Source organism: Pagrus pagrus (assembly GCF_965226575.1).
Source record: "Pagrus pagrus genome assembly, chromosome: 3".
Lineage (NCBI taxonomy): Eukaryota > Metazoa > Chordata > Actinopteri > Spariformes > Sparidae > Pagrus > Pagrus pagrus.
The window spans coordinates 5,198,780-5,225,535 of NC_140187.1; the positions used below are offsets into that span (position 1 = coordinate 5,198,780).

A 26,756-nucleotide genomic window follows, 5' to 3' on the forward strand; every position below is an offset into this window, starting at 1 on the left:
TCATGAGTGTACATGAGCCATTTTGTAATATGTAAGAGAAATATTCTTATTAAAATAATACTGACCGGTCCAGCCCTTCACTGTGCTCTTCCTTATTAATCAAAAATGTCCCCTGTTGCATAATCCTAACAGTCATTAGAGGACACGGTGCTCAGTGTTCGGCAGGTCAAGTAGCTCTTCAAAATTTTATTCAAAATGCTTACCCACCCTGACAGAAGTCAGTCACAGCTGAAGTGGCTTCTTTATGCAAACATGACCCATTCATTGAATATCTGAACTCTATTCAACGTTTAAAAAAACCTTCCTGAAAGCTGTGAAACATTAGATACTTTAGAAGATGGCCCATTGTCTCACAGTATCATGACAGAACCTCAACTTTTTTCCATTCAGAAAAGGTTAATTTTATAGTCAATCTAGCGTATTTGTCCATTTTCTGCCTGAAAACATAATTTTAAAAATAGTTATCAGATTTGAAATGATCATTGAGTGAGCCTGACGGCGCAGGATATAAAAGCCGACCTTGAAGAGCATGTAACTCGAGGACAGTGGCTCCACAGAGTCTTCTGCAGAGGGGTGGGAGGGTGACGATGATGGCGGGAGGCCCAAACACTCCTCCAGAGTTCCACCTTCCTCCCCTCCTCTGTCTCCCCCCTGCGCCTCCTCGTCTTCCTCCTCCAGAAAGCCAGTCTCCAGAGTGGAAGGACCCAGGATCGGATCAGACTCGTTGAACATGTGGTGAGCAGGACTGGAGTGGTCTGTACCGTCCCAGGGAGCCTGCAGAGACAAAAGGTGATGGCCGATTAAAGATTTTCACACTTTTCTCACGTTTAAAGGTGTCACTTGTAAGAAATGGACAGAATTCAAAGGTAGCTTTGTGTACAGTGTGTACCTGTAACTGGTCCAACTCCACTGACGGTGCCATCAGCCCGGTCTCCTCTGAGGAGCCCTGCTCTCCAACAAGCACGTCACTCCTCAGTTTTGAATCAAGGTCTGTTCCTCCCACACCGTACGAGTTGAGCATGCTTTGTCCTCCTGTTGCCGAGTTGAATGGGAACCCGTTGAGGGCGTCTTTGGAGGCCTTCCCTCCATGTAAAGCCTCTGCAGACATGGCGTCATGGTGCAGCGAGCCCAGCTCCAGACTCTCATCCAGAGGAGGACAGTCGAGGAAATCTCCCCGTGACCCAGGAACTATTCCCAGACTAGGCGAGGCAGAACTGTGGGCGTCCAATGGTGGAGGGTGGAGGTGAGGGTGAGAGGAGGAGGAAGAGGAGGAGGAGGGAGAAGGAGCTGATGGAGGCACTGGGTGATGCTGGTGGTGATGGTGGTGGTGGTGGTGAGAGGACTGGTGGGGATATTCAGGAGGCTGGGGGGAGTGTCGACCGAGTCCGGAGTCATACAGACAGCAGTGAGGATGAGGCAGCTGCGGGTGAGATGAGGAGGAAGAGGATGAAGACGAGATGCCAGGGTGAGTCGCCAAGCCTGGATGGTGAGGGTGGTGATGACTCTGAGGATGAAGATGAGAGGGGTGTCCCCTGACGTAGTTCCTGTGAGCCTCCAGGAAGCTCAGCTGGGGGTCGTTCAGGATGTAGAAGTCGGTGCGGCTCAGGCCGTGACGCGCCGCCCCAATGAGGAGGTCACGGTCGTGTTTACCAGACTCCCACCAGACCGGGAGGTAGAGAGAAGGGCGGCACAGCTGGAGGCGGGTCGAGATTAACGGGTGACGGAGAACCTGAGGTAATACAAGGAGGTGTTAATATAAAACAGAAGACTGTATGTAAAGAATAAATGTTCCACTGAAAAAAAAAGTAAGAACAAGAACGGTGGTCATCTTTAATCTGCCAGTCATCAGTACAACACAGCACCAAGAAGACAAAGAGCAGAAGTTCCTTCTGTTTGCTTTTACCCCTTGAACCATGAAGCACTTTTTGCTTGATATCATTCCCTTTATGTATTTATTGAATCCGTCACACTGAGTTTGATGCGTTTATTATTCTATTTGTTGTCAAAATTCACAGTGTGAGAAAAGTTAAAGCTGTCTTGTGGTTCTCACTTCCTCAGAAAAGGAAAAGACAAAAGCCTACTAGGTTCAATCAATCCTGAAAACAAGACAAGAGCAAGGAGAGTTTCTCCTGCTGATAAAGGAGCTGGGCAATTATCCAGATTACTGCCAGGTGTATATCAGGAAATCAGTGGCCCAGTTTGATATGCTGCTAGCTATACTATACTGAGGAGTTTACACTCAACATAATACCTTATTACCTCTATGAAATGTAGTGAAACAAATGCAAAAACAATACTCCTTAATTTCTGACGCTGTTTCTTATTTGCTTTTAGGATGAATACGTTTTAAGCACTGGCACTTTGGCTCCCATCATGCTTTGGATGATGCAAATAGGATGCAATAAAGCAGTGAGTTCACTGTGGGCATCCCCTGAGACCCATTACCTAAGCATAAAGTTGTTGTGAGGCATGAAAAAGTCAGGGTACGATAAAATGACTCAACAAGAAACTTCTAGATAGATTTACAGATGTCTGTCACATCTGTCACCACACTTTTACTGATGACAGGAGAAGAAGGGGCTATTTTTGACACAAACACGATCAAATGCAACACATAATAAGAAAGGAGTGACGCATGAGGTTCATTTGTGTCCTGACATGAACTCAACAAACGTTTGTGGTGTTGGAGGTGATCTTTGAAGTGAACTAGTGTGAATGATGAAGCTTTGCCCACCTGCTCTCTGATCTTGCGCAGCAGCTCGATGCGGTATAAAGTGCGGGCAGCTCTCTCTTCTGTCAGAGGCTCAACAAACACAGCTGGATCCACCAAACCTGTAGGAAACAGGAGAGAGACCGTCAACACCGGTACGGAGGCAGCGAGAGGCATGAAGGAAGTGTGAGAGATGAAGGCAGCGGGTGAGAGGAAACAGATAAATAAGTTCAAGTGTGTTTGTGAGTCACTGCCATCTTTGATGTATTTACAATTCATCCCTCATGTACAGCAGCTTAAAATAGCTGTGTGAGTGTATGTTGTCTTCTCCTGTCAACCTCATCAAAGTATAACATGTTTTATCATCGAGGTAAATAAATATGCAATTTCTGTTAACACGCAAGAGCAAATAAACCCTGTTTAAATTAATCTGAGAGGCGACACTCCATGTTTTATATGTTGTAGTATGTCCTGAGACTCATTAACAGTTTTATTTTTGATTTAATGTATCATTTTCTGATTTGTTTGTCTGTTTTCACTCGGGCTTCTCTCTGCTCGACCATCAACCATTCTGGGACCTTTATCTCTCTCTCCTGGCTGTCAATGCCTCGTTCCAGACGTTTGGATCTGGATCCTCATCCTCCAGGAGTTTCAGCCTCTCTTCTTCTCTTTCCCTTGTGTACATGTCGTCTCTGTCTCTCATCTGTGTGTCTGTGCGTTCTTTCCTCCTCTCTGTTTGAATGTGTTTGAGTTTTGCTTCCTGTGCGTTTGAGGAGTTTGTTCTCTTCCAGGTTTCCCTGGTGGACATCACGGCTGTTAGGCGACACCTGAAGTTGTTCAACATCTATCTGCTTCCATATTCTTAATATATATTCATAATACAGTGAGAATTACCCAAGAATATTTGAAGCTTCGACAGGCTTTCCTTTCCTCAAGCACATCCATAACATAACATAAGGGATAGTAGTGTACAGCTGTCAGTCCTGATTTTCCATACTTTAATTTTACCATGTTGATCTGTTCTGTCCACACAACATCTATTATACTTTCTATTTTTGGAGAGGGATCGCTCCTCTGCTGCTCTGACAGAGGTTTCTTCCATTTTTTTCCCCTGTTAACTGAGTTTTTCTTTGTCTGAATCAAGGGTCGAAGGAGAGAGAGAGTACGTATGCTGCACAGATTGTTAAGCCGCTTGAGGCAAATTTGTGATTTCTAATATTGGGCTGTATAAATAAAAGTGACAACTGAAATGCAAATAACTTGTCAATTAAGATCAAACGAATCCTCCCACCAGCAGAGGTCAGTAATGTTTCCCAGGAGGGATGTGGCTGCACTCCAATGAGACTTGTAATTAAAACAGTGTTGGACTCACTGCCATATGAGCTTGTTACTATGTTGTAAAACCAGCCAACTGTGACAATAAAACAAAGCAGGAAATCCTGAGCAGGTTTCAGTCGATCACTGATGTTTCTGTCAAATCTAAAGTGTCTTAAGGTTTGAATAACACATGTCCATCTGTGTGTGTGGGATCAATCCCAATCACAATACCTTCTTCCTTCCTTGGAGGCAGTTTGCAGGCCGTCCTACACATGTTGACAAACGAGTTGAAGTATCTCTCCAAACTCTCGTCCGTCTTCCTCTCCAGTCGGGCCAGCGCTCTGAACTGGGACCAGTCGAAGGCTTTCCTCTCCGTGTCGTACACCACCCCGTAGGACGACACCGTGCGGTAGAAATCTGCTTGTTCTCGACGAGTCCACCTTAAAGAAGATGGGGGAGGCAGTTATAATGTTTCAAGTATCATGTTCATGAAGTATGCGGACGATTGACTTCAGATTTATTTTATGTGACACAAACAGATGCATATAAAAGTGGGAATACATGCTTATAATTTAGACAAGATGCTGCAGAGGCTAATGTTGACGGTGTCTTGACAATGTTAAGTGATGCTTTTCCAGGATAATAGGCCACAGATGCAGATCCAAAAGTATCGGCAATAAAAATAACATTTGAATGAACACATTGATCTCATAGTATGTAGATACACCACTTTATTGCTTCATCGTTACCTCCTCTGCCACTCAAGAAACAGCGGGTCAGGCTCAGTGGCGACCACAGAACACCGCCTCAGCTCTTCACCCAGCTGCCACGCCAGCGGCCCTCCAGCGTGATGACTGTGAGCGGCTGCACCTCCTCCAATCCCCATGCTGACGAGGCCGTCGTGAAGCATGAAGTCGTGCCTGAGCATCGGCTCGCGGCGCAGCGTGAAGCGCTGGTAGGCGGTGATCAGGCGCCGTAGACGGGCCGTCAGGGCAGGGCCAGTGGGCCAGAGAGGCCGGGCCTGGACGACATGGAGAGCTGCAACCCCGGTCCCTGTTCCTGTTGTCGTCGTGGTGACCAGTGGTCCATCAGTGGCACACAAGTCACCAGACATCTGGGAGTCTGTGAGGAAAAGAGGCCCAATGTTTCTATTACTGAACATTAAAACAACCTGTAAAATCTAGTGATGCTGCTGCTACAACCCTGTATAAAACATAAATAAATGATACCAAAATAATTATTTTACTGATAGTTAAATATAGACCTGTTTTCCTACAAACTGTTTTCTTGTTTTGTTTAAAAAAATAAGCCAAACTTCTCAAATCTATCAGTATTTATTTTGTCTTCAAAAGCAGCTACATAAAGACATTTTTCTATGAGATTTTGCAAATGTACGATATAAATCTGTGTACTGTCGGCCGCATCTAATTTAATCCATCGTGAATTTGAAAAGATTCTTAAATTCTCAATAAAAGGCAATGAATCCAGGAGCTGGAAATCACCAAAACACAATCTATCAAAACAGTACGTTTTAAAATTGAATTTGCTCATCTTCGAAAATGTAACCTCATACTCCACCTTTCCTTAAATATTCTCTAACTTCACTTAATATAAAATATTAAAATATTACTGTCTCTCAGTGACACCAGAACAATGTCAGGGTATTTGCATGCTGGTGTTGAAGTCTTTCCATTTCTTTCTCCAGGGGCCTATTCAACAATTAGATGTCCATTAAACGTACCCTCTGAGACAGAGAGCACCATTAAAACTATCAAAACTCATTTCACACACTGGATCACCCCTGGACTCAGTGTGCAGTGGTGTAATGAAGACTTCAGCTGAAAGGTAAAATGGGTTCAGATGCAGCCAGAAGCATCGAGGGAAGGAACCTCTTGGACTGAATAGAGGGTGAGATGGACCATGTCGTCTGAAGGGATTTCTCACTCATTACAGAAAAATTAAGATTACTAGTGATATGATATCCTAAACTGCCTTTAAGACCTGTAAATGTCACAACATTAAACAGCTGTCTGTCTAGTTGGCATGTATTTATGTGCGTCTGTGGATCTTCAGTGTAAAGATGCTTCCCTGTGTTCGTTCTTCTTTTCAAGGCCGCTTATGACGAACATTTCCCTGCAGACGCATGCTGTGTACCGACTTGGCTTTCTTGATATTAACAAACATGTGTACGTGTAACTGTACAGTGTGTCTCGTCTCACCTAGACCTGTGCTGTCAGGCTTGTCTGAGGTGTCTGTGCTGGAGCAGGTTTCCTCTCCCTGCGCGTTAAAGATACACAAATATTAGCAGAAAGAAAACATCCAATTTCCACAAAGGCAATATAAAAAATACCACAAGGATGAGGATTATCAAGTCATAACTCTTACACATACAGTAACTACAAGAAACAAGTCATTCTGTCAAACGGGTGTGTTGTCCAGAGCACGGGAGCTACGGCCAAAACAAGATAAGATGTACTTTTATCAATCCTCGTGGGAGAAATTCAATTGGACACAGCAGCAAAAGGGACAAACAGTGCAAACAATAACAAAAAGTAGCAGCATGAGGAGAAAGAAGAGAAAAATAAAATAAAGTAAAATAAAAATATACAGTACTAAAACAAATAGATACGTAGAATATAATAAAAATGTTATATACATTAGATGGATCATGTAAATGGGTACAACATTTCCCTGAGATATAAATAGTGTATAAACTCGTATATTAGACAATTTTTTTTCATGGATTTGTACATAAAATCAATGTCAAAGGATCAATAACAATATTTTCCTGGATCCACACTCCACATTTTTGTCATTGTTATCTGTATTAAGGTTGTCCTGATAACAGAGTATATAAAAACCCGTAATCTGTACCTCACATGGCATAAAGGAAAAGCATCTCTGCAAAACAAGATAATTCTTTTTCTTTGTTTTGTTTTACAACCTGCACACAGTGCTGCTACAGGAAAAGTCACTGAACATAATACCAACACGTCTATGATAATGTGTTAATATTTGTGAAGCCTTATGTTGAAAATCTGATTGTAGATCTACTTTTTAAATACTGTAGTTTTGGTAGTTTTGACACTATTGAAATCAAATGTTGTATCACTTTAAACATGTGCTATAGAAAAAATACTGAACTATTCATACTTTTGACAACCTCAATCTGTTTATCCTGTGTTTTTGTTAGTTTCTTCTATACATGTAACATCATCTGTCCTCCCTGAAAGAGGGATGGCTCTTCTTGAGGTTACTTTTTTCCCTGTTAAAAGGATTATTTAGGGATTTTCCTTACACGAACAAAGGTCGTCATACACTGTGGAGATTGGAAAGCCCCCTGAGGCATTGTGATTTAAAATGATGGGCTCTGATACAGTAGAACAAACAAAACCTTTTGAAAGGTGTCAAATGTGTTCTTGACTAACATTTACTTGGAATAGATGAACTGGATCAGAGAATTGTGTAATACAATAATAAAATATGATCTGATCATTTCATCGAGAAATTATTCCATAGAAGGACTGAAAACAATTACATTTAATTACGGCCCATCCCGACCATTTCCTACACAAGAAAAGTCAGACCAATGTTACAATTAATGGTCTCAACATGAGAGGAAACTCAACATGAACTTGTTTCCACCTTGTTGGGTTGCTTTTCTCCATGATCTCATCTCTTCAAGTACAAAACATTTGTAATTTGTCACGTTTAGGATTATTTCTGCAGAATTTCTATTGACTAGATGATTTCATTTTTAAAAATAGCAATTACTCCTTTCATGAGCATTTATTAAATCTAGCAAGAGCAGAACACATCAGTTACCTGAAACTTATTTTGTCACTATGACATTAGGAGCTCTTGCTGTGATAAATGCAGATTGAGAGCAAAATGCTGCAGAAAAAAAACAAAACTTAGTTGCACTGAAGTTTAAAGCAAAGAAAGATAAAAACCTAATAAAATAAGCAATAAAAAGATACCAGAGATTATTTTTTACACATCATCTGTTCAGTTATTAAAAGTGCTCCGTATTAAAATGCATCATTAACTGAACACAATTGTTTTTTACAGCACCTGGAGGCCAAACTCTTCTGTTTCTCATCAACTCTGAAGGATCCAAAATTTTAAATATCCCAGAGGTAGTTTTAACCATCACCACACAAAATTAGACATTTTCTAAAGAGGTTCATGATGATGTGTCCGTATAGGAATAAACTGAATCTCCAGTTGTTTGCGGAGTGAGTGAGAAAGAGAAGAGAGATCTTTTCAGACATTAATGTCAGAGGAACCTCACCTTGCTGCTCTCGTCTCGATCTTCGCCTCCATCAGCTTTAATTTCAGTGTCGTCCTTCGCCTCCTCAGTTTTGCAAACACTGACAAAAGAAGACAGACAAGAACAAAACAGCTTTAATGACACATATAATCCCTACTGTGCTCCCAGTGTACGACTGAGGGTGACACATATAAGCATTGAATTCAATGGGAGCTGTAAATAAGGACTCCATGTTTCATTGATGTTTGACTGAAGAAACAAGAAATGACACAAAAGAAAGAAAATGCGGTTAACAATGCCGGGACACAACAAAGGGCCTGTCAGCTTATGACCTGTCAAACTGTAATCGGATGTAAAGAAAACAGATAAAACATGAGACATCATGCCGTTGTCTTTATGTGTTTAAAGAAGCATCAACTAAAGACGTCCCGAGGCACATAGAAGAAAGAAAATGCGAGGAGGGAATGTTTTTAAATCAATAACGAAGCAGCTGAACATGACAGCATATCTCCGGGCATTTGGTTGATGGTAATGTATGAATGAAAGAGACGAAAAACATGAAAAGGCTTCATGTCTTATTCACAGAAACAGAACAGAAAAGAGTTAAAACAATAAACAACAAGAAAATAATGCTACATCCTGTTTCATCAAGTCTTGCAAATACAGTCCATGTTAAAGCCAAATATGAAAATATTAAAACCTTTATAACATAAAATCATATAATGTGTTGTCTCAATGTTACAGTTTGGAAACGGAGTCATTTTAAATGGTCTTTTTTCGGTCATCTATCGCAACACAGAGGCTTCCTGCTCCTCCGAAGGCTTTTTAAAACCCTTAAAATAACCAGGCTGGTTCTTTAAACATCTATGTACGTTCACAGCAGAGTGTGTTTTTCACACTTTAAGACTCAACAAAACAAAGCTTAACTCACTGGAGAGAAATTTCTGGCCCCGGATCAAAATTCTTCATATGTTAAATTTCGATTTTTGATATCAATGATCACTTCATTTTTACCTCCGCCAAGGAGCTTGTTTTCACTTGCGTCTGTAAGTTTGTTTGTTGGTTGGTTTGTCAGTAGGATTACACAAAAACTGCTGAAGGGATTTCCCCTCAACTTGGATGGAGGATGAGTCTCGGCCAAGAATAGACCCCATTGACTTTTGGTGCGGGACAGACCCGGGAATTTTGGATGTCGACGTGGATTACCATGTCAAGTGCAGAAGCTTCCAAGCTTTCGGTCCAGCCCTACTGCACACTTCTCTGGAGCTGACAGTTCTTTTACAAATACCATCCAAACTCCAAAACTTTTAAGTTTCAAAAACACCATGTTTGTTTTCCACAGAAAGCAAACACTTCTAACGCTGCAGTTTGTGAAAAGTGTAATATTTTTGCGAAAATTGTATGCAGGTTTTGAGGAGCCACATTTACTGTACCACCTGTGTGTGCACATATTCATCCTTGTAATGTTTCCCTTCTGTTCTGTGTACTTATTTATTTTTTCCCCAACCTGTGCAGGAATCCTGCCGAGTTAACATTCTGAGACTAGAAGATCTTCCTGTCACACAGTCGCAGTGCTCAGCTGGGAACAGCTTCAGGTTGAACAGGTAACAAAGCGAATGGCAGCTTCAATTACCTTCAGGAAGAGGATCAAAGCTTCCTGAGCGTCTCATCTTCATAGCTCTGCTGTCAGCCAGAGCAGCAAGCACCCAGAAAATACATTTCCACACCGTGTTTTCACTTTCCTCTTTTTCTCTGTCAATTATTCCAGTCTGGCTTGAACAGGTTCCTCTCATAAGTGCAGTGAAACTACCAGAAAAATGACTTGTGAGGACAGTTTTCGCAGTTCTTGTGAGGAAAAACCAGAAACCTTTTAAAGTTCAGCTATAGGTTATGGTAAGAATTAAATACTTTATGGACATTCAGCTGCAGCTGTGTATGTGTGTCAGCCTGACATCTATACAAACTGGTGGCTGCTGACATTATTAGCACCTCTATGCCACCCTTTGGATGTATATTTCTATTTTCAATGTGTTTATAATCTTGTTTTTCACGCTCAGGATGTAGAGCAGGTGTGTGGGAAGGGAGGTGGCAGTGGCGACGAAAACAAACATGGCAGCAGAGAGGACAGGATGTGTTTTTCACACCAGTGATGGCACCTGCTGTGAACGCTACTACTGAGAATAAAAAGAAGCAACGACTGGTGGAAGGAGGAAGTGACTCCTGCTGAAGAGCTGCAGGGAAGCGAGGAAGCCGATTTGTGGACATGTGTGTCACCTGTCTCTACGATATGAGTACGAGAGCCCCACTTACAGGGCTGGATAAACAAATGCGCAAAATACAGGCGTCTAACTGAGGGCCTGAAAGCTCCATGACTACAACTGTATTCTGATTTTAAATATGCACCAGCAAAAAACACTATCATCAGACGTGATCTGGGTCTTGACATGGGCTAATTGTAAAAAGTCCCTGTGTCAAAATCTAGTTTAAGATAAATATAGACGGTGCACACAGACATTTACATATTAATATGGGAAGTTATCCGGATAATAAATGACCTGCTCTTTCCTTTGCATTCACACCTGGTATTTTTAATATATTCTCATTATCCTAATTGAGATTGGATCCAGAGCAAAACCTGTGCGAGACCTGCAAGTATTTCAAGGAAAGCTTCAAATCAGCAGTTCTGGGCTTTGTTGAGTAAAAGGAAACTTTATACACTTGGTGAAACACATGTTCTGTGACAAATTATTAATTATTTTCCTCCTCTTGTATAGAGCGAAGATAAATGATATGCCAGCTGCACAACGTTGCACATAGTCATTTCTCACTGTATTTGATTCATTTTTCACCTGCATCGCCTACATTTTTAAGGCAGGTCGTGTAACATCATTCACGTATTAAAATGGGATCCTATAAGAATACCATTAAATTATTCTTAATATCAATTAACACAATAGTCTTTCTTAGATCATCATCATCCTCATTGAGATCAGATATTTGCCCTGCAATTTGAGATTGTGGCCAAACAACCCCAGACTCCCTTGAAAAATCAAGCAGTTTTCTAAGTGGTTGAGTTAGAGGAAACTTTATTAACTTACTGAAACGCTGTAAACTATAAATTCTTAATTATTTGTCCCTTCTTGTAAATTCTGCAAATATAATACAAGTTGTTTCTTTGTATAAAAGATATTGTGTTTGTCCCGATGTGTTGCAGTACAGATATGCAAGTTACTCTATGACTAGATGAATTATATGGCCTTTTAACAGCAGATCAGCTGCACAGACTGTGTCATTTGTTTTCCACCAGTTTTGTTTTCATTTTTTTACGGTTCTGTTGAATAACACCACTTTTGGCACTTTGATGGCTCTTTCAGTTTCCTGTTGCTTTCTCGCTCTCTAAATTTTGCTTTATCTGAAAACAAGTCTGAATGTTATGCCGTGTGCTGCGTTTACACCTTACTAAGATCTGAACACAATGTGAGCCAGACTACATCCAGATGTGGTCAGTCAGCCAATCACATTCCAATCAAGGCACAACGTGTCCTAATACAGGTCGCATTTTAATACCAGGTGTAAACAGGATAGGAGTGATGGGAACAGAAGGTTAAGGGGGCATGGAAATGTATTTTTTACTGTGCATGTTGAATGCGTTTTTGTATTTTACTGACGTTCTTTATCAACATGTCTAATTTAAAATGTTACTTTATATTTATTTTTGCTGTTATCTTTGTCAGTAGCCTTTATTTTTCCAGCGTAAAATACAAGATAATCACCATGTTTTTATCTCGAATAACCAGCAAATCGCTAACAATTGTTTATTATAGCAATTTGTTTGAAAAAGGAATATTATATATATATTATATACAAAGCTGTCAGATCAGGTAATCAGCCTTTAGACAACTTCTGTGATGTTTATAATTACAGAAAATATAAATAAAAGTAACAGAAACATTACAGATAAATGGAGAAAATATCAAAGAAAATGAAATTGAAAAAAAGAAAACACGTGTGTCTATGCAGGTTTGTTTTTAAATCTCATGTCCACCTTTAGGTTTTTCTACAGTATAAACCCGTGTGCATTTGTGTGCAAGCAGATGTGATCACCTGTCAGTCATGTCAGGGACGCCCTCGACTCCTCCCTGTTCAGCGGTTAGCGCTGTGACATCTGGCATTCCCACTCTCTCCAGGAAACACAGGTCAGGATCTGCACGCATGGCGTTGTACCGCTCGTAGCCTGAGCAACGACACACATTGATAAACACGCAACCAATTAAAGCACGAAAATACACACACACACATAATGAGGACAGAAAATTCAACACATACAATAACAGATGCCATGTTTGTGCAACTTAATTAGCCTTAAATCCCAGCATGAAAATTAATTGTTAAAAATATAAATCAACTGTGTTCATGTGACCATCCATCTGTAGACAAACTGAAAAGAAAGATTTAAAAAAACTACAAATTTGTTGCGTGTTTACAAATTGTCAAACTGTGAGCAGACACCCGTCCTCACCGTGTTTGTGGACTCCTATGAGGAGAGACTTGTCAGCGTCTGCGTCCCACCATGTAGCTGGGATCTCGATGTAGTCGATGTCGGGTAACGCCACCTCAAGTTTACTGTCAACACAAACAGACACACATGCAAACAATCGATCAGAGCTGTCAGTGTCGAGTCAGGACGCTCCGGCTCACTGACAACGCGAACATCAGTCAAACTGCATTTTGACAGCGCGTCTCTACCACATCATCAGTTTACTGTAAACAAGCAGGAAGACAAAAATATTCAACAAAACAACAGTCAAACTGTCCAGTAAAGTTTTGTTTGAACATGAACATGGAGCCTTCTTCATACCTGGCAGGTATCCCCTCCAGAGCTTGAGTGGCAGCCTCACCCAAAACCTCCACCTTCAGGTAGTACAACATCCGCACCCTCAGCAGCACCCTGTGAAGAAGAAGAGGGAGACAGAGGTTAAGTTAGATAACTTGGAATAGATTACTTTCTCACTCTGAACAGATTGTATTTCAGTTTGTTCAGACTGGCTGAATAACTCCCAACAGTGTACGACTGTTTTATTGGTTTATTTATGCTTTTTTAATCCTCTTTCTCTTTTCTCGCAGATGTTTGTAATCTCAGCAGCATCATAAATCTGTTCTTCTGTCATCACGCTTCCTTATAATTAAATAAATTCAAAGTCACTGCTCCCACCTGGCCACACAAGCTGATCAAGGAGTGACGAGTTCATTAAAACAAATGAACAGCTCCAAACATTTTACATTTAACAAGCACAAAGTTCTGTTTTTATCCTCATGCTGTGTTTCATAACACTTTAATAACACGGCTTTCAGCTTAATCAATAACATAAATGATCTTTATGGCTGATTATCGTATTTCTAGCAGCTGTTCTTCTACAGCTCATAAATTACACAACCAAACAAGTTAAGACTGAACACGTAAAAAAGGCACAAAGCAAAGGTCCAACTGTTACATCATCAAGCTTGTTCATCCAGTTTATCTCAACTACACACAGTAATAGACTACTGTTTAATCATACTGTTACAGTTATCTGTAAACTGACTTGTTGCAGTGTTGTTTGAGGTGCTTCTTGTAGCTCTCGTCCTGCAGCACCACCTCAGGGTTACAGTGGACCAGCCAGTCAGCGTTCTTCAACTCAGGAACGTTCAGCTGATTCTTCAGCTTCTTCCCTTTCCGACCCCGAGGAACCGGAGCAGAGAGACCTGAGACACAAAAAGAGGGAGAAGGAGAGGGAAACATAACTATCACATCAGGGCAAATCATCTTGATGTGGGAGCTTCAAAAGTAAAATTAGTTTTGAAAGTGAAGTGTAAACTTTTCTGACAATAACATTACAATGAAAGTCAATGGATGAAGTTGAAAGACTCCACCAATTCCACTAAGAGGAATAAATAAAATAATAAACAAGTAAAAATAAAGGAATAAATGAATGTCAAAATACAAAGACTAACAACAGAATATAAAAGAAAAATTATAAGCTTTTTTATTAATTTCACTATAATTTATGTGTTTCTGTTATTTCTAACAAAAAAATGTTAATTGTATATTTATCTATTTTTGTACGAGAAACACTCCTTTTCTGAATAATTCAAACATTTAAAAATGTATTCCTTTTGATATAATGTCCTTTATTTCTTCTTTGTTTTTATACCTTTACTTTTCCTTACTCTTTTCAGGTCCTAGGCAACATTATAGTGCATGTTAATGGTGAAATGCTGACCCGAGTGATTGAGCAGCGCCTCTTCCTGTCCTTCCTTGGTGGGTGTGATCAGATCCCAGATGAAGCTCTTGATCTTGTCATCACCTTTGTAGTGTTTCAGGCAGTAAACCAGCAGAGCCCTGCACAACAAAAAGTAAAATACATTTTTAATTTTTACATGTTTTTTTTTAAATCTAGTCTCATAAAATCATGGCTACAGCTCTGATCCTGGTGCCCGGCTGCAGTATGACTTCAATCGTTAGTTACTTTCCCTGTAAATCCTCCCGGACGTGTTAGAGTTTCAGTAGGATCACACTTTTTAGACACACTTGTTTTCCTTACCTACAGATCACCTCCATGTCTCTCTCTGCCAGGTGCCATTTAAACCGACCGTGGTTTAAGATGTCCTTCCACCGACCCCACCTGGAGACACAGTGAAGAACGGAGATGGAAGTAAGAATTGTAGATCGGAAACAAGGAGATAGACAGAGAGACAGGAAATACAGCAGGTCATTAAGAAGGATGGAGAGTAATAAATATATATCAGCTAAAACATAAAACGATAAGAGTGTGATCACAAATAGAATTTATTCTCTTCACTTCAAACATCAGTGCAGGTTGTTCTCCTGTGTTTTCGCGATTTATGTTCCCTCTTGAACTCGCAACAAAACAACCTTGTAAACAAAAGATATGAGCTTTTTATTGGACAGAGTATTAGTAATGTCATCCCACAAGGTTTAAGATTTTGGCTGCTGGCTGTGAAGGATGTTTTGGGATGGGTATCCAGGACTGGTAATAAATTAGTACCTGACTGGTCAGTAACGAAATATTGCTAAGCTCCTGAAGAAAAAGAGAAATTGTGCTGCAATCGGTTTTTATGTCATATTAATGACAGGCTGATGAGCCAAACTAAAAATGTGACCGTCTCAACCTTGTCAAGTCAAGGTAGCACCTGTTCATGGAGGGTAATATTCTGCCTTGTAACATCAGTCGGGTGGTTTTATGAGATTTCTGCTGGAAATCCTTCAGGGGATAAAGTATAAAAATGTTAAATTATAAGACTTTTAATGGAATGAAATAAAACTACTTGGTTAGGTTTTAGAAAAGATCATGGACTGGATTGTTAACTTTGGTTCACTTATGGTTTTACACGGGACAGGAGCAACGATGATCATCATTTCCGTTTGATGAGACACCCAATGCGAGCTGACGAGAACACACATCAGGCTCACAGCACTCTGTGTGGCGCAGGATGTAACGTGCTGCCTCCGGACCAAGTTTTTAAGGTGGCCCGTCAATAAGTAATGCTACAGTAAGAAGTGTCAGTATGGATAAAACGATAACAGTCAGATACAGTTTCAGATGTCAGGGAGTGGGCATGTCTGTGCACACCTGCAGCATAAAACGTTCCAGAAACACTTATCACGGTACTTGAAAAAGAAAATAAACTGAACTGAAGTTGTTTTAAGATCTGATGTATGAGTGCAAACAAACATAAAAGATTTCTGAAACATCTCAGGTCGTACCCGAAGATAAGCAGATTCTTTTCAACCCGGAAGCACTCAGCACGGAGGTACCGCCGGGTGCGTTCGCCCAGGCGACGCGTCCGACATGGCCGCTCCTCCGAGTCGCTGTCCAGCTCCGAGAACTCCATCAGCTCGTCGTCCTCGAAGGAGTTGTAGTGACGGGTCTGTTTCCTCACCCGAGGCGTGTCGATCACCAGAGACTCCTGCATCAGAGAGAGGAATTTAGTCTGAATGAGAGAAACAAGTTTTAAAAGATTGATGTGTAAAAACAAGATGAAGCAGGTGAGGAGTGTTTTTTTGGCACGTTACTACTGTTCATTAACGAAGTCAGTTATTAAGGATTCAAAGTACGAGTCATGGTCAACACACACACACACGGTATGAAGACAGTAGCAGAGCTGTGTGTGCAATCTGCTTCATTCATTAAGGCAGTCCATCTGTTCAGAGAGGGAGAGGGAGAGGGAGAGAAGAGGGAGAGAGAGAGGGAGGAGAGGGAGAGGGAGAAGAGAGGAGAGGAGAGGAGAGGAGAGGAGAGGAGAGGAGAGGAGAGGAGAGGAGAGGAGAGAAGCATGATCCCTGCTTTATCCTCATTTCCCACCTTGTTTCCTTTCCGTCCTTGTTTACTCTTTTCCCAGTTTGGGAGCTCAGCTTAACTTCCCCTCCCTTCGTCTTCGTGTTCACTTACTTGGATCAGGTCCATTTTTCTGTCCAAGCCTTATGTTGTTCCCCGTCTCACTCTCTCCATCTAATCCTCCAGTACTTCTCCTTTACTTTTTTTTACCTTACATTTGCATGATGGAAGTACATCTCCTGTTTAATTTTCATTTCACTTTCTCTTGTTCATCCTTCAGTTCTTTGCTTTCTTCTCTGTCACTTCTTTTCTGTCGTCATCCTCTCATTTTCTGTTCTTTCTTTTTGAAACTCCTTTATTTCTTTTCCTTCCTCTCTTGCCTTCATTCTGAAATCTCTTCTCTCCATCTCTCTGTACCTTCTCAGACTTGGAGTCGATCTCCACCTCAGCGATCTTGGCCCACTTCTGCCAGAAGTTGGGGTCATCCAGAGAAATGTCCGTTCTGTTACCGGATGAGATGAAACTGGCCTAAGGAAAGAAAAACAGAAAGACGGAGTCAGAAAAAATAACAGATTCATTCAACCGAAGGTTTAGACTGAAGCTGCCAACTGCTGACGGTTTCCACAAACATTCAGTATCTTCACTTTTGATCTTCACGCCAAAATACTCCAAGTATTCAGTGTTTCCTCCAAAAGCCTCTGAAACAGCATTTAGACTAAGAAATTAAATCAAACATTGTTTGAAGTCAAGACAACAACTGTCAGTCCAGTTTAAGGCCTTCACTAAGACAATCAGCTCACATTGAACATGATATGAGATATATTTTTACAAAGCTACATCTACCTAGAGCTGCAACTAGTCTCTAATCTCTTTTGTCATTTTTCAAGCAAAAATGTCAAACATCATCTGGTTCCAGGTCATTAAATGTGAGGATTTGCTGGTTTTCTTTGTCATTTATGACGGTAAATGCAGAGTCTTTGCTTCTTTTGTCACCCAATAATCCAAAACCCAATCAAACAAGTTTTTGACATTATTAATATTAATACAAAATGGTTAAAGTGTTGGTGTTTGTGAAAAGAGAAGTTTTAATTAATGCTTAATTAAAGGATTTCTACCTTGGCGAACGTCGACCCTTTCCCTTCAGTCTGGATGGTGATGGTCTGAGTTCTTCTCTGAAGTATCTGATCGATGTCTTCCTCACAGAACTTGGAGCCCTCGTCTTCTTCGTCCATCAGCGCGCCGTACGCTCCTTTTTTCAACAAATCCTCCACCTCGAGCTTAGAGAGCTGCTGCACCTGCAGCAACACAGACACACTGTAGTCAGGATGTACTGGATGCATGTTTAATTCCACATCTAGCTGCTGACACATCCCTGAAGAAAACATCCAGATTTATGCAACAATATTAAAATCAAAGGTTATCTCTCACCCCGTTGAGGCTTCCTTTGCGGTTGATGTCCTGGAGGACGGCTTTGTCCAATCCCAGCTTCAGACTGGCCTTGTCAAACATTTCCCTCTCGTACGAGTTCCTGGTGATCAGTCTGTAGACTTTCACTGCTTTGCTCTGGCCAATCCGGTGGCAGCGTGCCTGGGCCTGACAAGGACAAAAAGACATACATCATTGCAGTACTAAACATTATTATCGTATTTGCCAACGGACTGAAGAACGGCCTGTTTTGATATGCTCCATTGTTACATCAGTGAGTCTACTGTGAGCCAAACTCACTATGGTTACTACATTTTGATATAACATAATAAAAAGCCAAATCACATTGTCGTGGATTTTAGGGCTGGAACAATACAAGCAGATAAAAACTTAAATAGAGTCCGTTAATTGGTGTGATAAATTAAACATATTTTATTGATGATAATGAAGCGTAAAATCCCTTTTTGATCTTGCCCATAAGGATAACTAATACACTTTAATTTCCCTTGAAAATTGTTAAAGAAGTATGACAGGATTTACTTTCATGGTCTGACAGCAAGTTTTCACAATAGATGGATAATCAACTTATCAGGGACGGATGAGAAATATTAGGCTGAGCTATTGGCACGATACATCCACTACAAGAACAATACACTACAATGTATTATACATTAAACAGTTTAGCAAGAAGGACAAACAATCATTGTCCCTAACTAGAAAATGTAATCAAGTCTTTTGGCAATAAATGGAAACATCCACAGCATCAAAACTGTAAGAAATAATCGAACCCACAGACTCACAGGTAACACTGCCTGCTCACTTCATTATTCCAGGCAGAAACATCCTTTGAAGCTCACATTTGATTACTATTTCAGTCCCAAACGAGATCATAAACGTCACTACAAATTAACGGCTCAAAGAAGCAGCAACAGTCAGAAGAGAGCCTAATCTAAAGGGAGACACTACAGGTGGAAACCTAAATTTTTCATGTGCTGGTCAATTTTGAGATTTGGGGCTATTTTGCTTCCATATAACATCCTCTTTGAGATTAGTGGAAAGAAAATGTCCAAAATATACATTCAGATAGTATCTTCTGATTTATGGAGTGATACAAATAAACTTTTGACTACAATATGTCAACAAAATCAAACAAAACAACAAAGTTCAAATATTGGACCTTGTTGTTCTGTTAAGTAGTGCACACTTCTTTAGATAATGCACCATTTACATATTTAAAACATAACATTTCAGAAAACTTGTTGTCTTAACATAAGTCACCAACTGGAAAAGTTTAACAGTTATATCTTTTAATTAAAACCTGTATCCTTTTCACCTGTATTGTCTCCCCTTAAATAGAAGATCTCTGTTTCACCATGATATGACAACTCAGTTTAAGTTGTTTAATAACTGATGTTCTGCTCTCTTCAGCAGAACCACAGTATATTGATTGAGTTGACATCATCCTCTTCTATATAAACTCTCTCAGCTCTCTGCCCACCTGCAGGTCGTTCTGTGGGTTCCAGTCGGAGTCGAAGATGATGCAGGTATCTGCAGCCGTCAGGTTGATTCCCAGCCCTCCAGCTCTGGTGCACAGCAGGAAGACAAAGCGGTCCGAGTCCGGCTTACAGAACCTGTCGATGGCCGCCTGCCGCAGGTTCCCTCGCACACGACCGTCAATGCGTTCGTATGTGTAGCTGGAGGAAACACGCACAAAAAGATTAATTTCTACAACAGACTGATGTCTCAGAAATGCACCCTTCTCTTTCTTTTTATTCATTCCCTTCTTTAATCTCCTTCCTCCCTCCTTCTCTTCCCACCCTGCTCCTGCTCACCGTCTCTGTATGAGGTAGTCCTCCAGGATGTCCAGACAGCGGACCATCTGGGAGAAGACCAGGACTTTGTGTCCCCCGGCCAGCAGTTTGGGCAGCAGCTTGTCAATCAGCACCAGCTTACCGGCCGCCTGGATCATCGCCTGCAGCTGGAAGTCCAGCGCATCTGGACTGTGGCACTTCCTGAAGCTTTCCAGAATCTTCTCCTCGGCTCCTGAAAGAAAGGAAGAGAAAGGCGAGGCTTCACTTTGAGATTTATAGAAACTTTTCTGATTTTTAGTTTCTCAGCAAAAGAAAATGTGTATCTTGCACTCAACTTGAACACTATTTTCTCTCTTTCTTGCCTTGTTTTGACAGTCTGTTGTTTTACACTTTTCTGTTGTGTTGTGTAATTATAGATGAGATAAACTGCTAATTATACCAGATGTGTCAGCGAAGAGGTACACTTGCAAACAGAGAGGAACATCATCACTGTGCTCCATGTGTTTGTGTGTGTGCTCTGACCTGTGATAAGGTAGGGGTGATTGCAGCACTTGCGGAGCTCCATCATGGTGTTAATGAGGTTTGGCATGTTGTGCTGGTTTGCTCCTTTGGACAGGAAGGAGAAGTTCTTCTCTAAGATGGCTCGGTAGTATTTCTTCTGAATGTTCGTCAGCTCCACCTGCAGGAACACCACGAGTCAACTTTGCTTTAATACACAGATGGGTAATATGGTACACTGTGCTGTGTGTATTCTCCACCTAGTGTCTGGTAAATTAGCATGAACATCATTTGACACATGTGACTGTTTATATCAAACACACACAGCCGTACCTCTATGATAGTCTCTTCTTTAGGTGCCAGGTTCTTTTCTACATCGTCCTTCAGTCTCCTCAACATCATGGGCTTTAAAATGGCCTGAAGCTTCTTCACCTGATGGACAGAACACAGGAGGGAGGTGTAAATGTTACAGACATCTATTATCACATAAAAAGTCAAGGATTTTCCTCCCTTTTTTATCCACATGAGAGTGTTTTTCTGGATCAAATGTTTTTTGTTTTGAGGAAAGAAAAAAAGAGAAAACAAAACACAGCTGATCCCAAACAAACAGACAGAGAGACACAGAGCTACTGAAGGAGGAGGGCGAGGGTGAGAGAACAGTGATGTTAGGATGCATTGAAAACAAACACCACTACTTTCTGTGGTTGGTTTTCGCAGCAAAAGCCAACCCATGTCTCAACAAACCTGTTCATCTGTTTTGAGGTCTCCAAATTCTTCCAGGAAGGTGCTTTCTGAAGGAAACTGCAGCGGCTCCAAGAAGTTCAACAGGCTGAACAACTCCTCCACCGAGTTCTGCAAAGGAGTTCCTGTCAGCAGAACCTTGTGTTCCTGTAAGAAACGTGAAGAGTACCATACTTAAAAAAACATGAATAATAACAGAACAGGCTGCCTTTAATGACATTTATTAAAACTGAACTGTAAAATGCTTTATTAAAACAAGAAACAAGACGACATTAACAGAGACGAATGAATTAGAATAGACACAAGTATTGAAAGTGGGCAGGTTTAAGAGGATAAGGAAGATTAAGCACACAGCGTTGCCTTTCCCATTAATAAAAACATATTTTCATCTCACAGTGACAATCAACAACAATCAACAGTGACATAATATAACAGCCACTGCTGAAAATCACATTATATTGGACAAAAATAAGCCAATTCTTGCAGGTACTATGTCGTCATCATCATCATCATCATCATCATCATCATCATCATCATCATCACACACAGACTGATGGACTGACCAGGTTCATGAGTTTGAGTCCCTCCAGCAGTTTGCAGTTCCTGTTCTTCAGTCGGTGGGCTTCGTCGATCACCACACAGCGCCAGTGGAGCTTCTTCAGCTCCGGACAGTCGGCCATGATCATCTCGAAGGTGGTGATCACCCCGTGAAACTTGAGCACACCTGGGATAGTGTTACCCTGTGGGACAGACAGAGGGTGAGACAGGTACATTTAAAGACGTAAGTACATTTTGGAACATCCAATGACTGCCTTCCTCAGTCCCTAAATATCATCTGATGCTTTCTCTGAAGTTTTAGCGACAGGCGACCAAATGAAACCTGCCGGTGCCTTGAAGAAAATTACAGACTTTTTGGAAATATTTTGGATAATGTAAGCTGCTAACTTAACAAAATACATAACAAAGGTCTAGTTGTTTTTATACATTCTAATGCAGAAATGATACATGGTACTGTACATCTTTAAAAGATCGTAACCGGGGGTTCAGGGATGGAATAATGTCTCACTCCCGTATTCTCCACCTCCCTTCACTTTTAACCTTCCAATAAAAACACTAAATGCCTCCAAAGACGTTGAAACTGCTGAACGGATGAATTTATCAGCCGTGACCAAAATGAATATTCACTCCCTTTGGATATCTGCAGAAAGCTAAATTCGAAGCCATTAGCTGCATACAGTATCATAATGGCAACTCTCTGTATTCATCCGAGACTCCTCATGCAGTAATAAGAACCCTGTTCTGTTGTGAATACTTATACCAGACAAAGTTACAGAGAAGGATCGGGACATTCTGAATAACTTCACAACTGAAATTTTCCACCAAGAAAATGTCAAAGATTCTGATCGCTTCACGACCCAAGATGGAGCCACCCTGCAGGGAGAGTGAGGCCGAGGGAAAAGAGGTCAATGAGAAAAAGAGAGAGAGAGAGAAATGATAAATGTCCTCCAATTGTCTGTCACACACACACTACAAAAGTCTCCCAGACGGAGGATGGACACATAAATAAAGGCACTCTTAAATCTGAAGAACCACCTTGAAGTCAGGAGAAGAGAGCACAAAAATGCAGCTTAAGATCACAAAGTAAACACAACTCGCTTAACAGGAAACCCAGATGGAAGTCAGTGAACTAAACAACTTGCGAACACACTAGGGGGCCGGGCGATATAGCCTTAAAATAATGTTACGATATTTTTCAGGCAATATAGCGATGTACGATATGTACCTCGATATTTTAAAACTCCTCTAAAGCACTTCAAAAACGATCGGACTGGGTGACAAAATCAATTATCACAATATTTTAACCGAACAGGACCTACTTCGATATCAATATTGCAAAAATATTGTAGAAATGACTATTGGTACTTTCACAAAATATTAACAAGATGACATTTTTGATGAATAATAATAATCACAAAATAACCTTTCTTGACATTTTTTAAGTTTATTTTGTTTATTTATTGAACAAAAAAGCTAGGAGCTTGTGAAACATCCTATCGGGCTATTGCCTTGTGAGGTACACAGTGGTATTACCAGACAGTGTTAGCTTTTAAAGGTTTTAAACTAAAATCCTGGCCATTTCTTACACATTGCAGCTTCTTTTCTCAGGCTGTCACACTCCTCAATTCATCCTCCACACTCCATTGGATAAAACAGTTTTCTGTCATGCAGCATAATGACAATAAATGAACCGAAATGATGTTTTTAAACAATTACCAAATGATCACTATAATATCAACAGGAGGAACTTAACCTTATCCCTGGATTATAAGTTTAAACAACACTTTTGTAAAACCGTTCAACAGGAACTGTTCAAGAGTCTCAAAAATGTGCCACTTAAAACACTTTACAACATCTGGATTATTCTGAACAAGCTGACATGCACCTCAGAAGTGTTGAAGTGTATTGCAGAGGATTTAACGCCAGTGTGAGAATAGAGGAGACGAGGAGGAAGATTCTGTGAGTCTGGATCCAAAATCGCATTCATTTGGTTTCACAGATATCCAGAAATCTTGTCACCAGAAGACTTAAGAAGACTTATGAGGCTCTGCACCACCTAATTTATTGAACATTACATGAATATTTGAACATCACAAGTGTTTTGACTGATGTCAGGGCAAAAGGCAAATCAAGGAACACCTTCTTTTGTCATTGAACTTGTCTAACAACCAATGCTTTCTAATTTCTAATCTAACTCAGCCACAACCCTAAAGATAGCCTCTTAAAAACAAAGAAGCACATCATAGTAACACTAACATGGGTTGAACATGTGTTTTTGAGGGTAATTTAACATTTTTAACCTTTTCATAACCTCAAAATTAAAAGTCAGGTTTTATGAGTTGGTACCTGAGAATTGAAGAGCTGCAGATTATTAAAACAGCTCTTGTGCAGGAAGGTTGAACTCCCCATTCTTTTCACACATGCAGCTGTGCTGTCTTTGCCTCCCTGTTATCTCCACAGCCATTATTTCCACACTACAACATCCACCCTGCACTCTGCAGAGACTGCTGAGACGCAGACCTTCACGCTCTCTCTCCAAGGGTTTGTGTTCATCAGTAATCAGAGGACAACAGAGTAAACCAACATGCAACGCAGCCACAAAACTCTTTATTTGTGAACTCGATTCTCAGTTAGGAAAATATATTCTTCCACAGCAATCTCTGTTCTTTGCCTACCTGAACAACTCAACACTGGATAAAAGAGTTTGCACTTGTTCCCCCGGAGGTTTCCCGACTCTTCACTAATTACTCCTTACAGCAGAAACCGACACATGAATGTGGGTTCACCAAAAGGTAAAAATCTAATCAGCATTAGATTATTTTCCTCATTGATTTAGCTTTCAAATATATTTCCTATTAGCAATGAATTGTTTTGCTAGAAAATGTTTGAATTTAGTACAAAAATGTTTTTGTCCTCACAACAGCCCATGAGCCAGAGATATCTGATTTACAGCTCAACTAATAACTGTATTGACTAATCAGTAATTCCTTTTCAAGAATTAAAGAAACTGCCCGCGGGAAGATGTGACAGAGCTGCTGCAACAACATTTACAAAAAGTCTTTCATACCAACTGCAATAACTTCTGCGAAAATCGTTAACTTCATTCACACTGGAACCATGTTCATTATTGTTGCCAGTACTATGCATGTCGTGTTATTTATTGCTGTGTACAGCCGAAGGCAAATGTCCACATTTGTGGACAATAAAGACTATTATCAACACTTCATCGTGAAATAAGGCTGGAACAAATTAAACTCCACAGACGGATGATTCACAACAGAGTAACCAGATATGTGGGGAAAATTTCCTTTAAAAGAAGACAGTCGGCAGCTAAATGACGGCACTTTCAAGGATTTCCTTAATTTTTCTATCCTCGTGAAGGTCTGTGGTTTCGCACCTGAACAAAAATAAAAGAAACCCACCACACCTGATCAATGAGAGTCTGACAAAAACCTTACCTGTGGGTCTCTGTAAAACATCTCGTACTGCAGGATCATCTGCCGGCTGATCTGCGAGCCGTGATACACGATGACGTTCATGTGCGTCCACGTGCGGAACTCCCTCTCCCAGTTGGTGATGGTGGACAGGGGGGCGATGATGAGGAAGGGGCCGCGGATCCCCATGCTGAAGATCTCGAACAGGAAGGTGATCGACTGGATGGTCTTTCCCAAACCCATCTCATCTGCCAGGATGCAGTTTTTTCTACGAAGAAGAACATAGACTGTGTGAGAGGGCAACAGAGGGCAGAAGGAGCCTGATGTTCTGACATCATCCTTGAGTAAAACACATCTATGTTAATTAGTGCTATAACGAGGCTCATTAATGCAGTATTATTTGTGTACACATACTTGTTAATATCACTACTATGTTATGAGACGACATGAAGTAAAGGCTTCAAGAAAGACAGTGATTCCTTATTAAAATGATAATCTATGCACAAATTTATCGAAAGTACATAAACAATATATTCAATGTGCTTATCCTGAATTTCTATATAGAATAAAATAAGATTCATCCGATGATAAATCTACTCTTTCTTTGGAAAGAGTAAAATTGCTTAATTTTTAAAGGTTATTCTGTTCTTTTTTCAGTATGTTAATGATGGTGTGTTTGCTCCTCACCTAACACAACATGAGCCTGTTGTGCTAGGACGGGGTTATTCTGGCAACAAAGAGATCATTTTTTAAACTTTTTAACACATTTAATATAAACTGATGGAGGACAAAATCCTCTGTCCTCACTCTGGGCACAAAAAAATCATTCCAAAGTTTATTTGAAGCCAATGTGGGGCTTCATCAGCCAGAATTAACCAAAACAAGTAAGTGGTCTTTTCTATTGTGGCAATGAGACAGAATTTCTTACTAACTTTGGAAGATACCCTCTTGATTTGACTACCTCTAACTGATAAAGCCTTATTTTTTTCAGCGGCTGAACTTTAAAATGCATCTTCACTCAGAACGAGGACATCTGGATATCGTCCTGCATCACTTCGATAAAACTGCTTTTGGAAGGAAAGAAATTTAATTTATCAGCTTCAACAGGTGTTACTCTGAGGCTGTTGTTATTCAGCTTACCGTACATAAAACATAACAGTCAGTCAAGTTAATTGTTCTTAATAAAAGTTTTATGTCAAATAAAGAGCTAGAAACAGTAGCTGCAGTAACTCCCAGGTAAGTTTATAGTTACGTTATAGTTCTTGTAATGTTTATGGCTGTTTTTAATATTAAAGTATATCTGTGGTAAGTGGGACTGATTTTGTTTGTGTACAGTACTCACCTGTTGTACCAGTTGAACAGTAACCAGTTCATCCCCTCCAACTGGTATTCTCTGAGCTGGTTTCCGTTCCGGTAATCTCTCGAGCGGTCCAACTTCTGCCATTTCTCTGGAGGAGGACGCTCCTGCAAACACACAGACACAATTTGATTATTTAAAGACTACGATTACCAACAACCCCTTAGCAGATGATATGTGAAAAGGTTTCGTTTTCTGAATTTAATTATGACTTAATTAATTGACTATATAGATTTTATCCAACAAAAGAACTGGGGGAATATCACATTATATTAAAACTATGTTTCCCCTGATAA

The 26,756-nt window shown here is 40.5% G+C and overlaps 1 protein-coding gene across 8 annotated transcripts in view; it reads right to left on the reverse strand.

The window, feature by feature from the left end:
- chd6 (chromodomain helicase DNA binding protein 6) overlaps nucleotides 1–26,756 on the reverse strand; it is a 105,515-nt gene that overhangs the window by 15,372 nt on the left and 63,387 nt on the right. For 7 of the 8 annotated variants that reach the window (XM_084346069.1, XM_084346068.1, XM_084346073.1 and 4 more), the window contains exons 12-36: nucleotides 26,446–26,567; nucleotides 25,128–25,371; nucleotides 21,675–21,851; nucleotides 21,115–21,258; nucleotides 20,704–20,802; nucleotides 20,395–20,551; nucleotides 19,894–20,104; nucleotides 19,560–19,755; nucleotides 18,065–18,229; nucleotides 17,752–17,931; nucleotides 17,054–17,164; nucleotides 16,066–16,268; nucleotides 14,882–14,962; nucleotides 14,561–14,679; nucleotides 13,883–14,042; nucleotides 13,159–13,248; nucleotides 12,820–12,923; nucleotides 12,405–12,534; nucleotides 8,322–8,400; nucleotides 6,247–6,304; nucleotides 4,777–5,149; nucleotides 4,259–4,467; nucleotides 2,735–2,832; nucleotides 890–1,729; nucleotides 520–774 (exon numbers count right to left, since the gene is read on the reverse strand). In XM_084346069.1, coding sequence (XP_084202195.1) covers nucleotides 520–774; nucleotides 890–1,729; nucleotides 2,735–2,832; nucleotides 4,259–4,467; nucleotides 4,777–5,149; nucleotides 6,247–6,304; nucleotides 8,322–8,400; nucleotides 12,405–12,534; nucleotides 12,820–12,923; nucleotides 13,159–13,248; nucleotides 13,883–14,042; nucleotides 14,561–14,679; nucleotides 14,882–14,962; nucleotides 16,066–16,268; nucleotides 17,054–17,164; nucleotides 17,752–17,931; nucleotides 18,065–18,229; nucleotides 19,560–19,755; nucleotides 19,894–20,104; nucleotides 20,395–20,551; nucleotides 20,704–20,802; nucleotides 21,115–21,258; nucleotides 21,675–21,851; nucleotides 25,128–25,371; nucleotides 26,446–26,567 — 4,605 coding nt within the window. The remainder of the gene's footprint in view (nucleotides 1–519; nucleotides 775–889; nucleotides 1,730–2,734; nucleotides 2,833–4,258; nucleotides 4,468–4,776; nucleotides 5,150–6,246; nucleotides 6,305–8,321; nucleotides 8,401–12,404; nucleotides 12,535–12,819; nucleotides 12,924–13,158; nucleotides 13,249–13,882; nucleotides 14,043–14,560; nucleotides 14,680–14,881; nucleotides 14,963–16,065; nucleotides 16,269–17,053; nucleotides 17,165–17,751; nucleotides 17,932–18,064; nucleotides 18,230–19,559; nucleotides 19,756–19,893; nucleotides 20,105–20,394; nucleotides 20,552–20,703; nucleotides 20,803–21,114; nucleotides 21,259–21,674; nucleotides 21,852–25,127; nucleotides 25,372–26,445; nucleotides 26,568–26,756) is intronic. The other variant, XM_084346071.1, reaches the window with a different exon arrangement.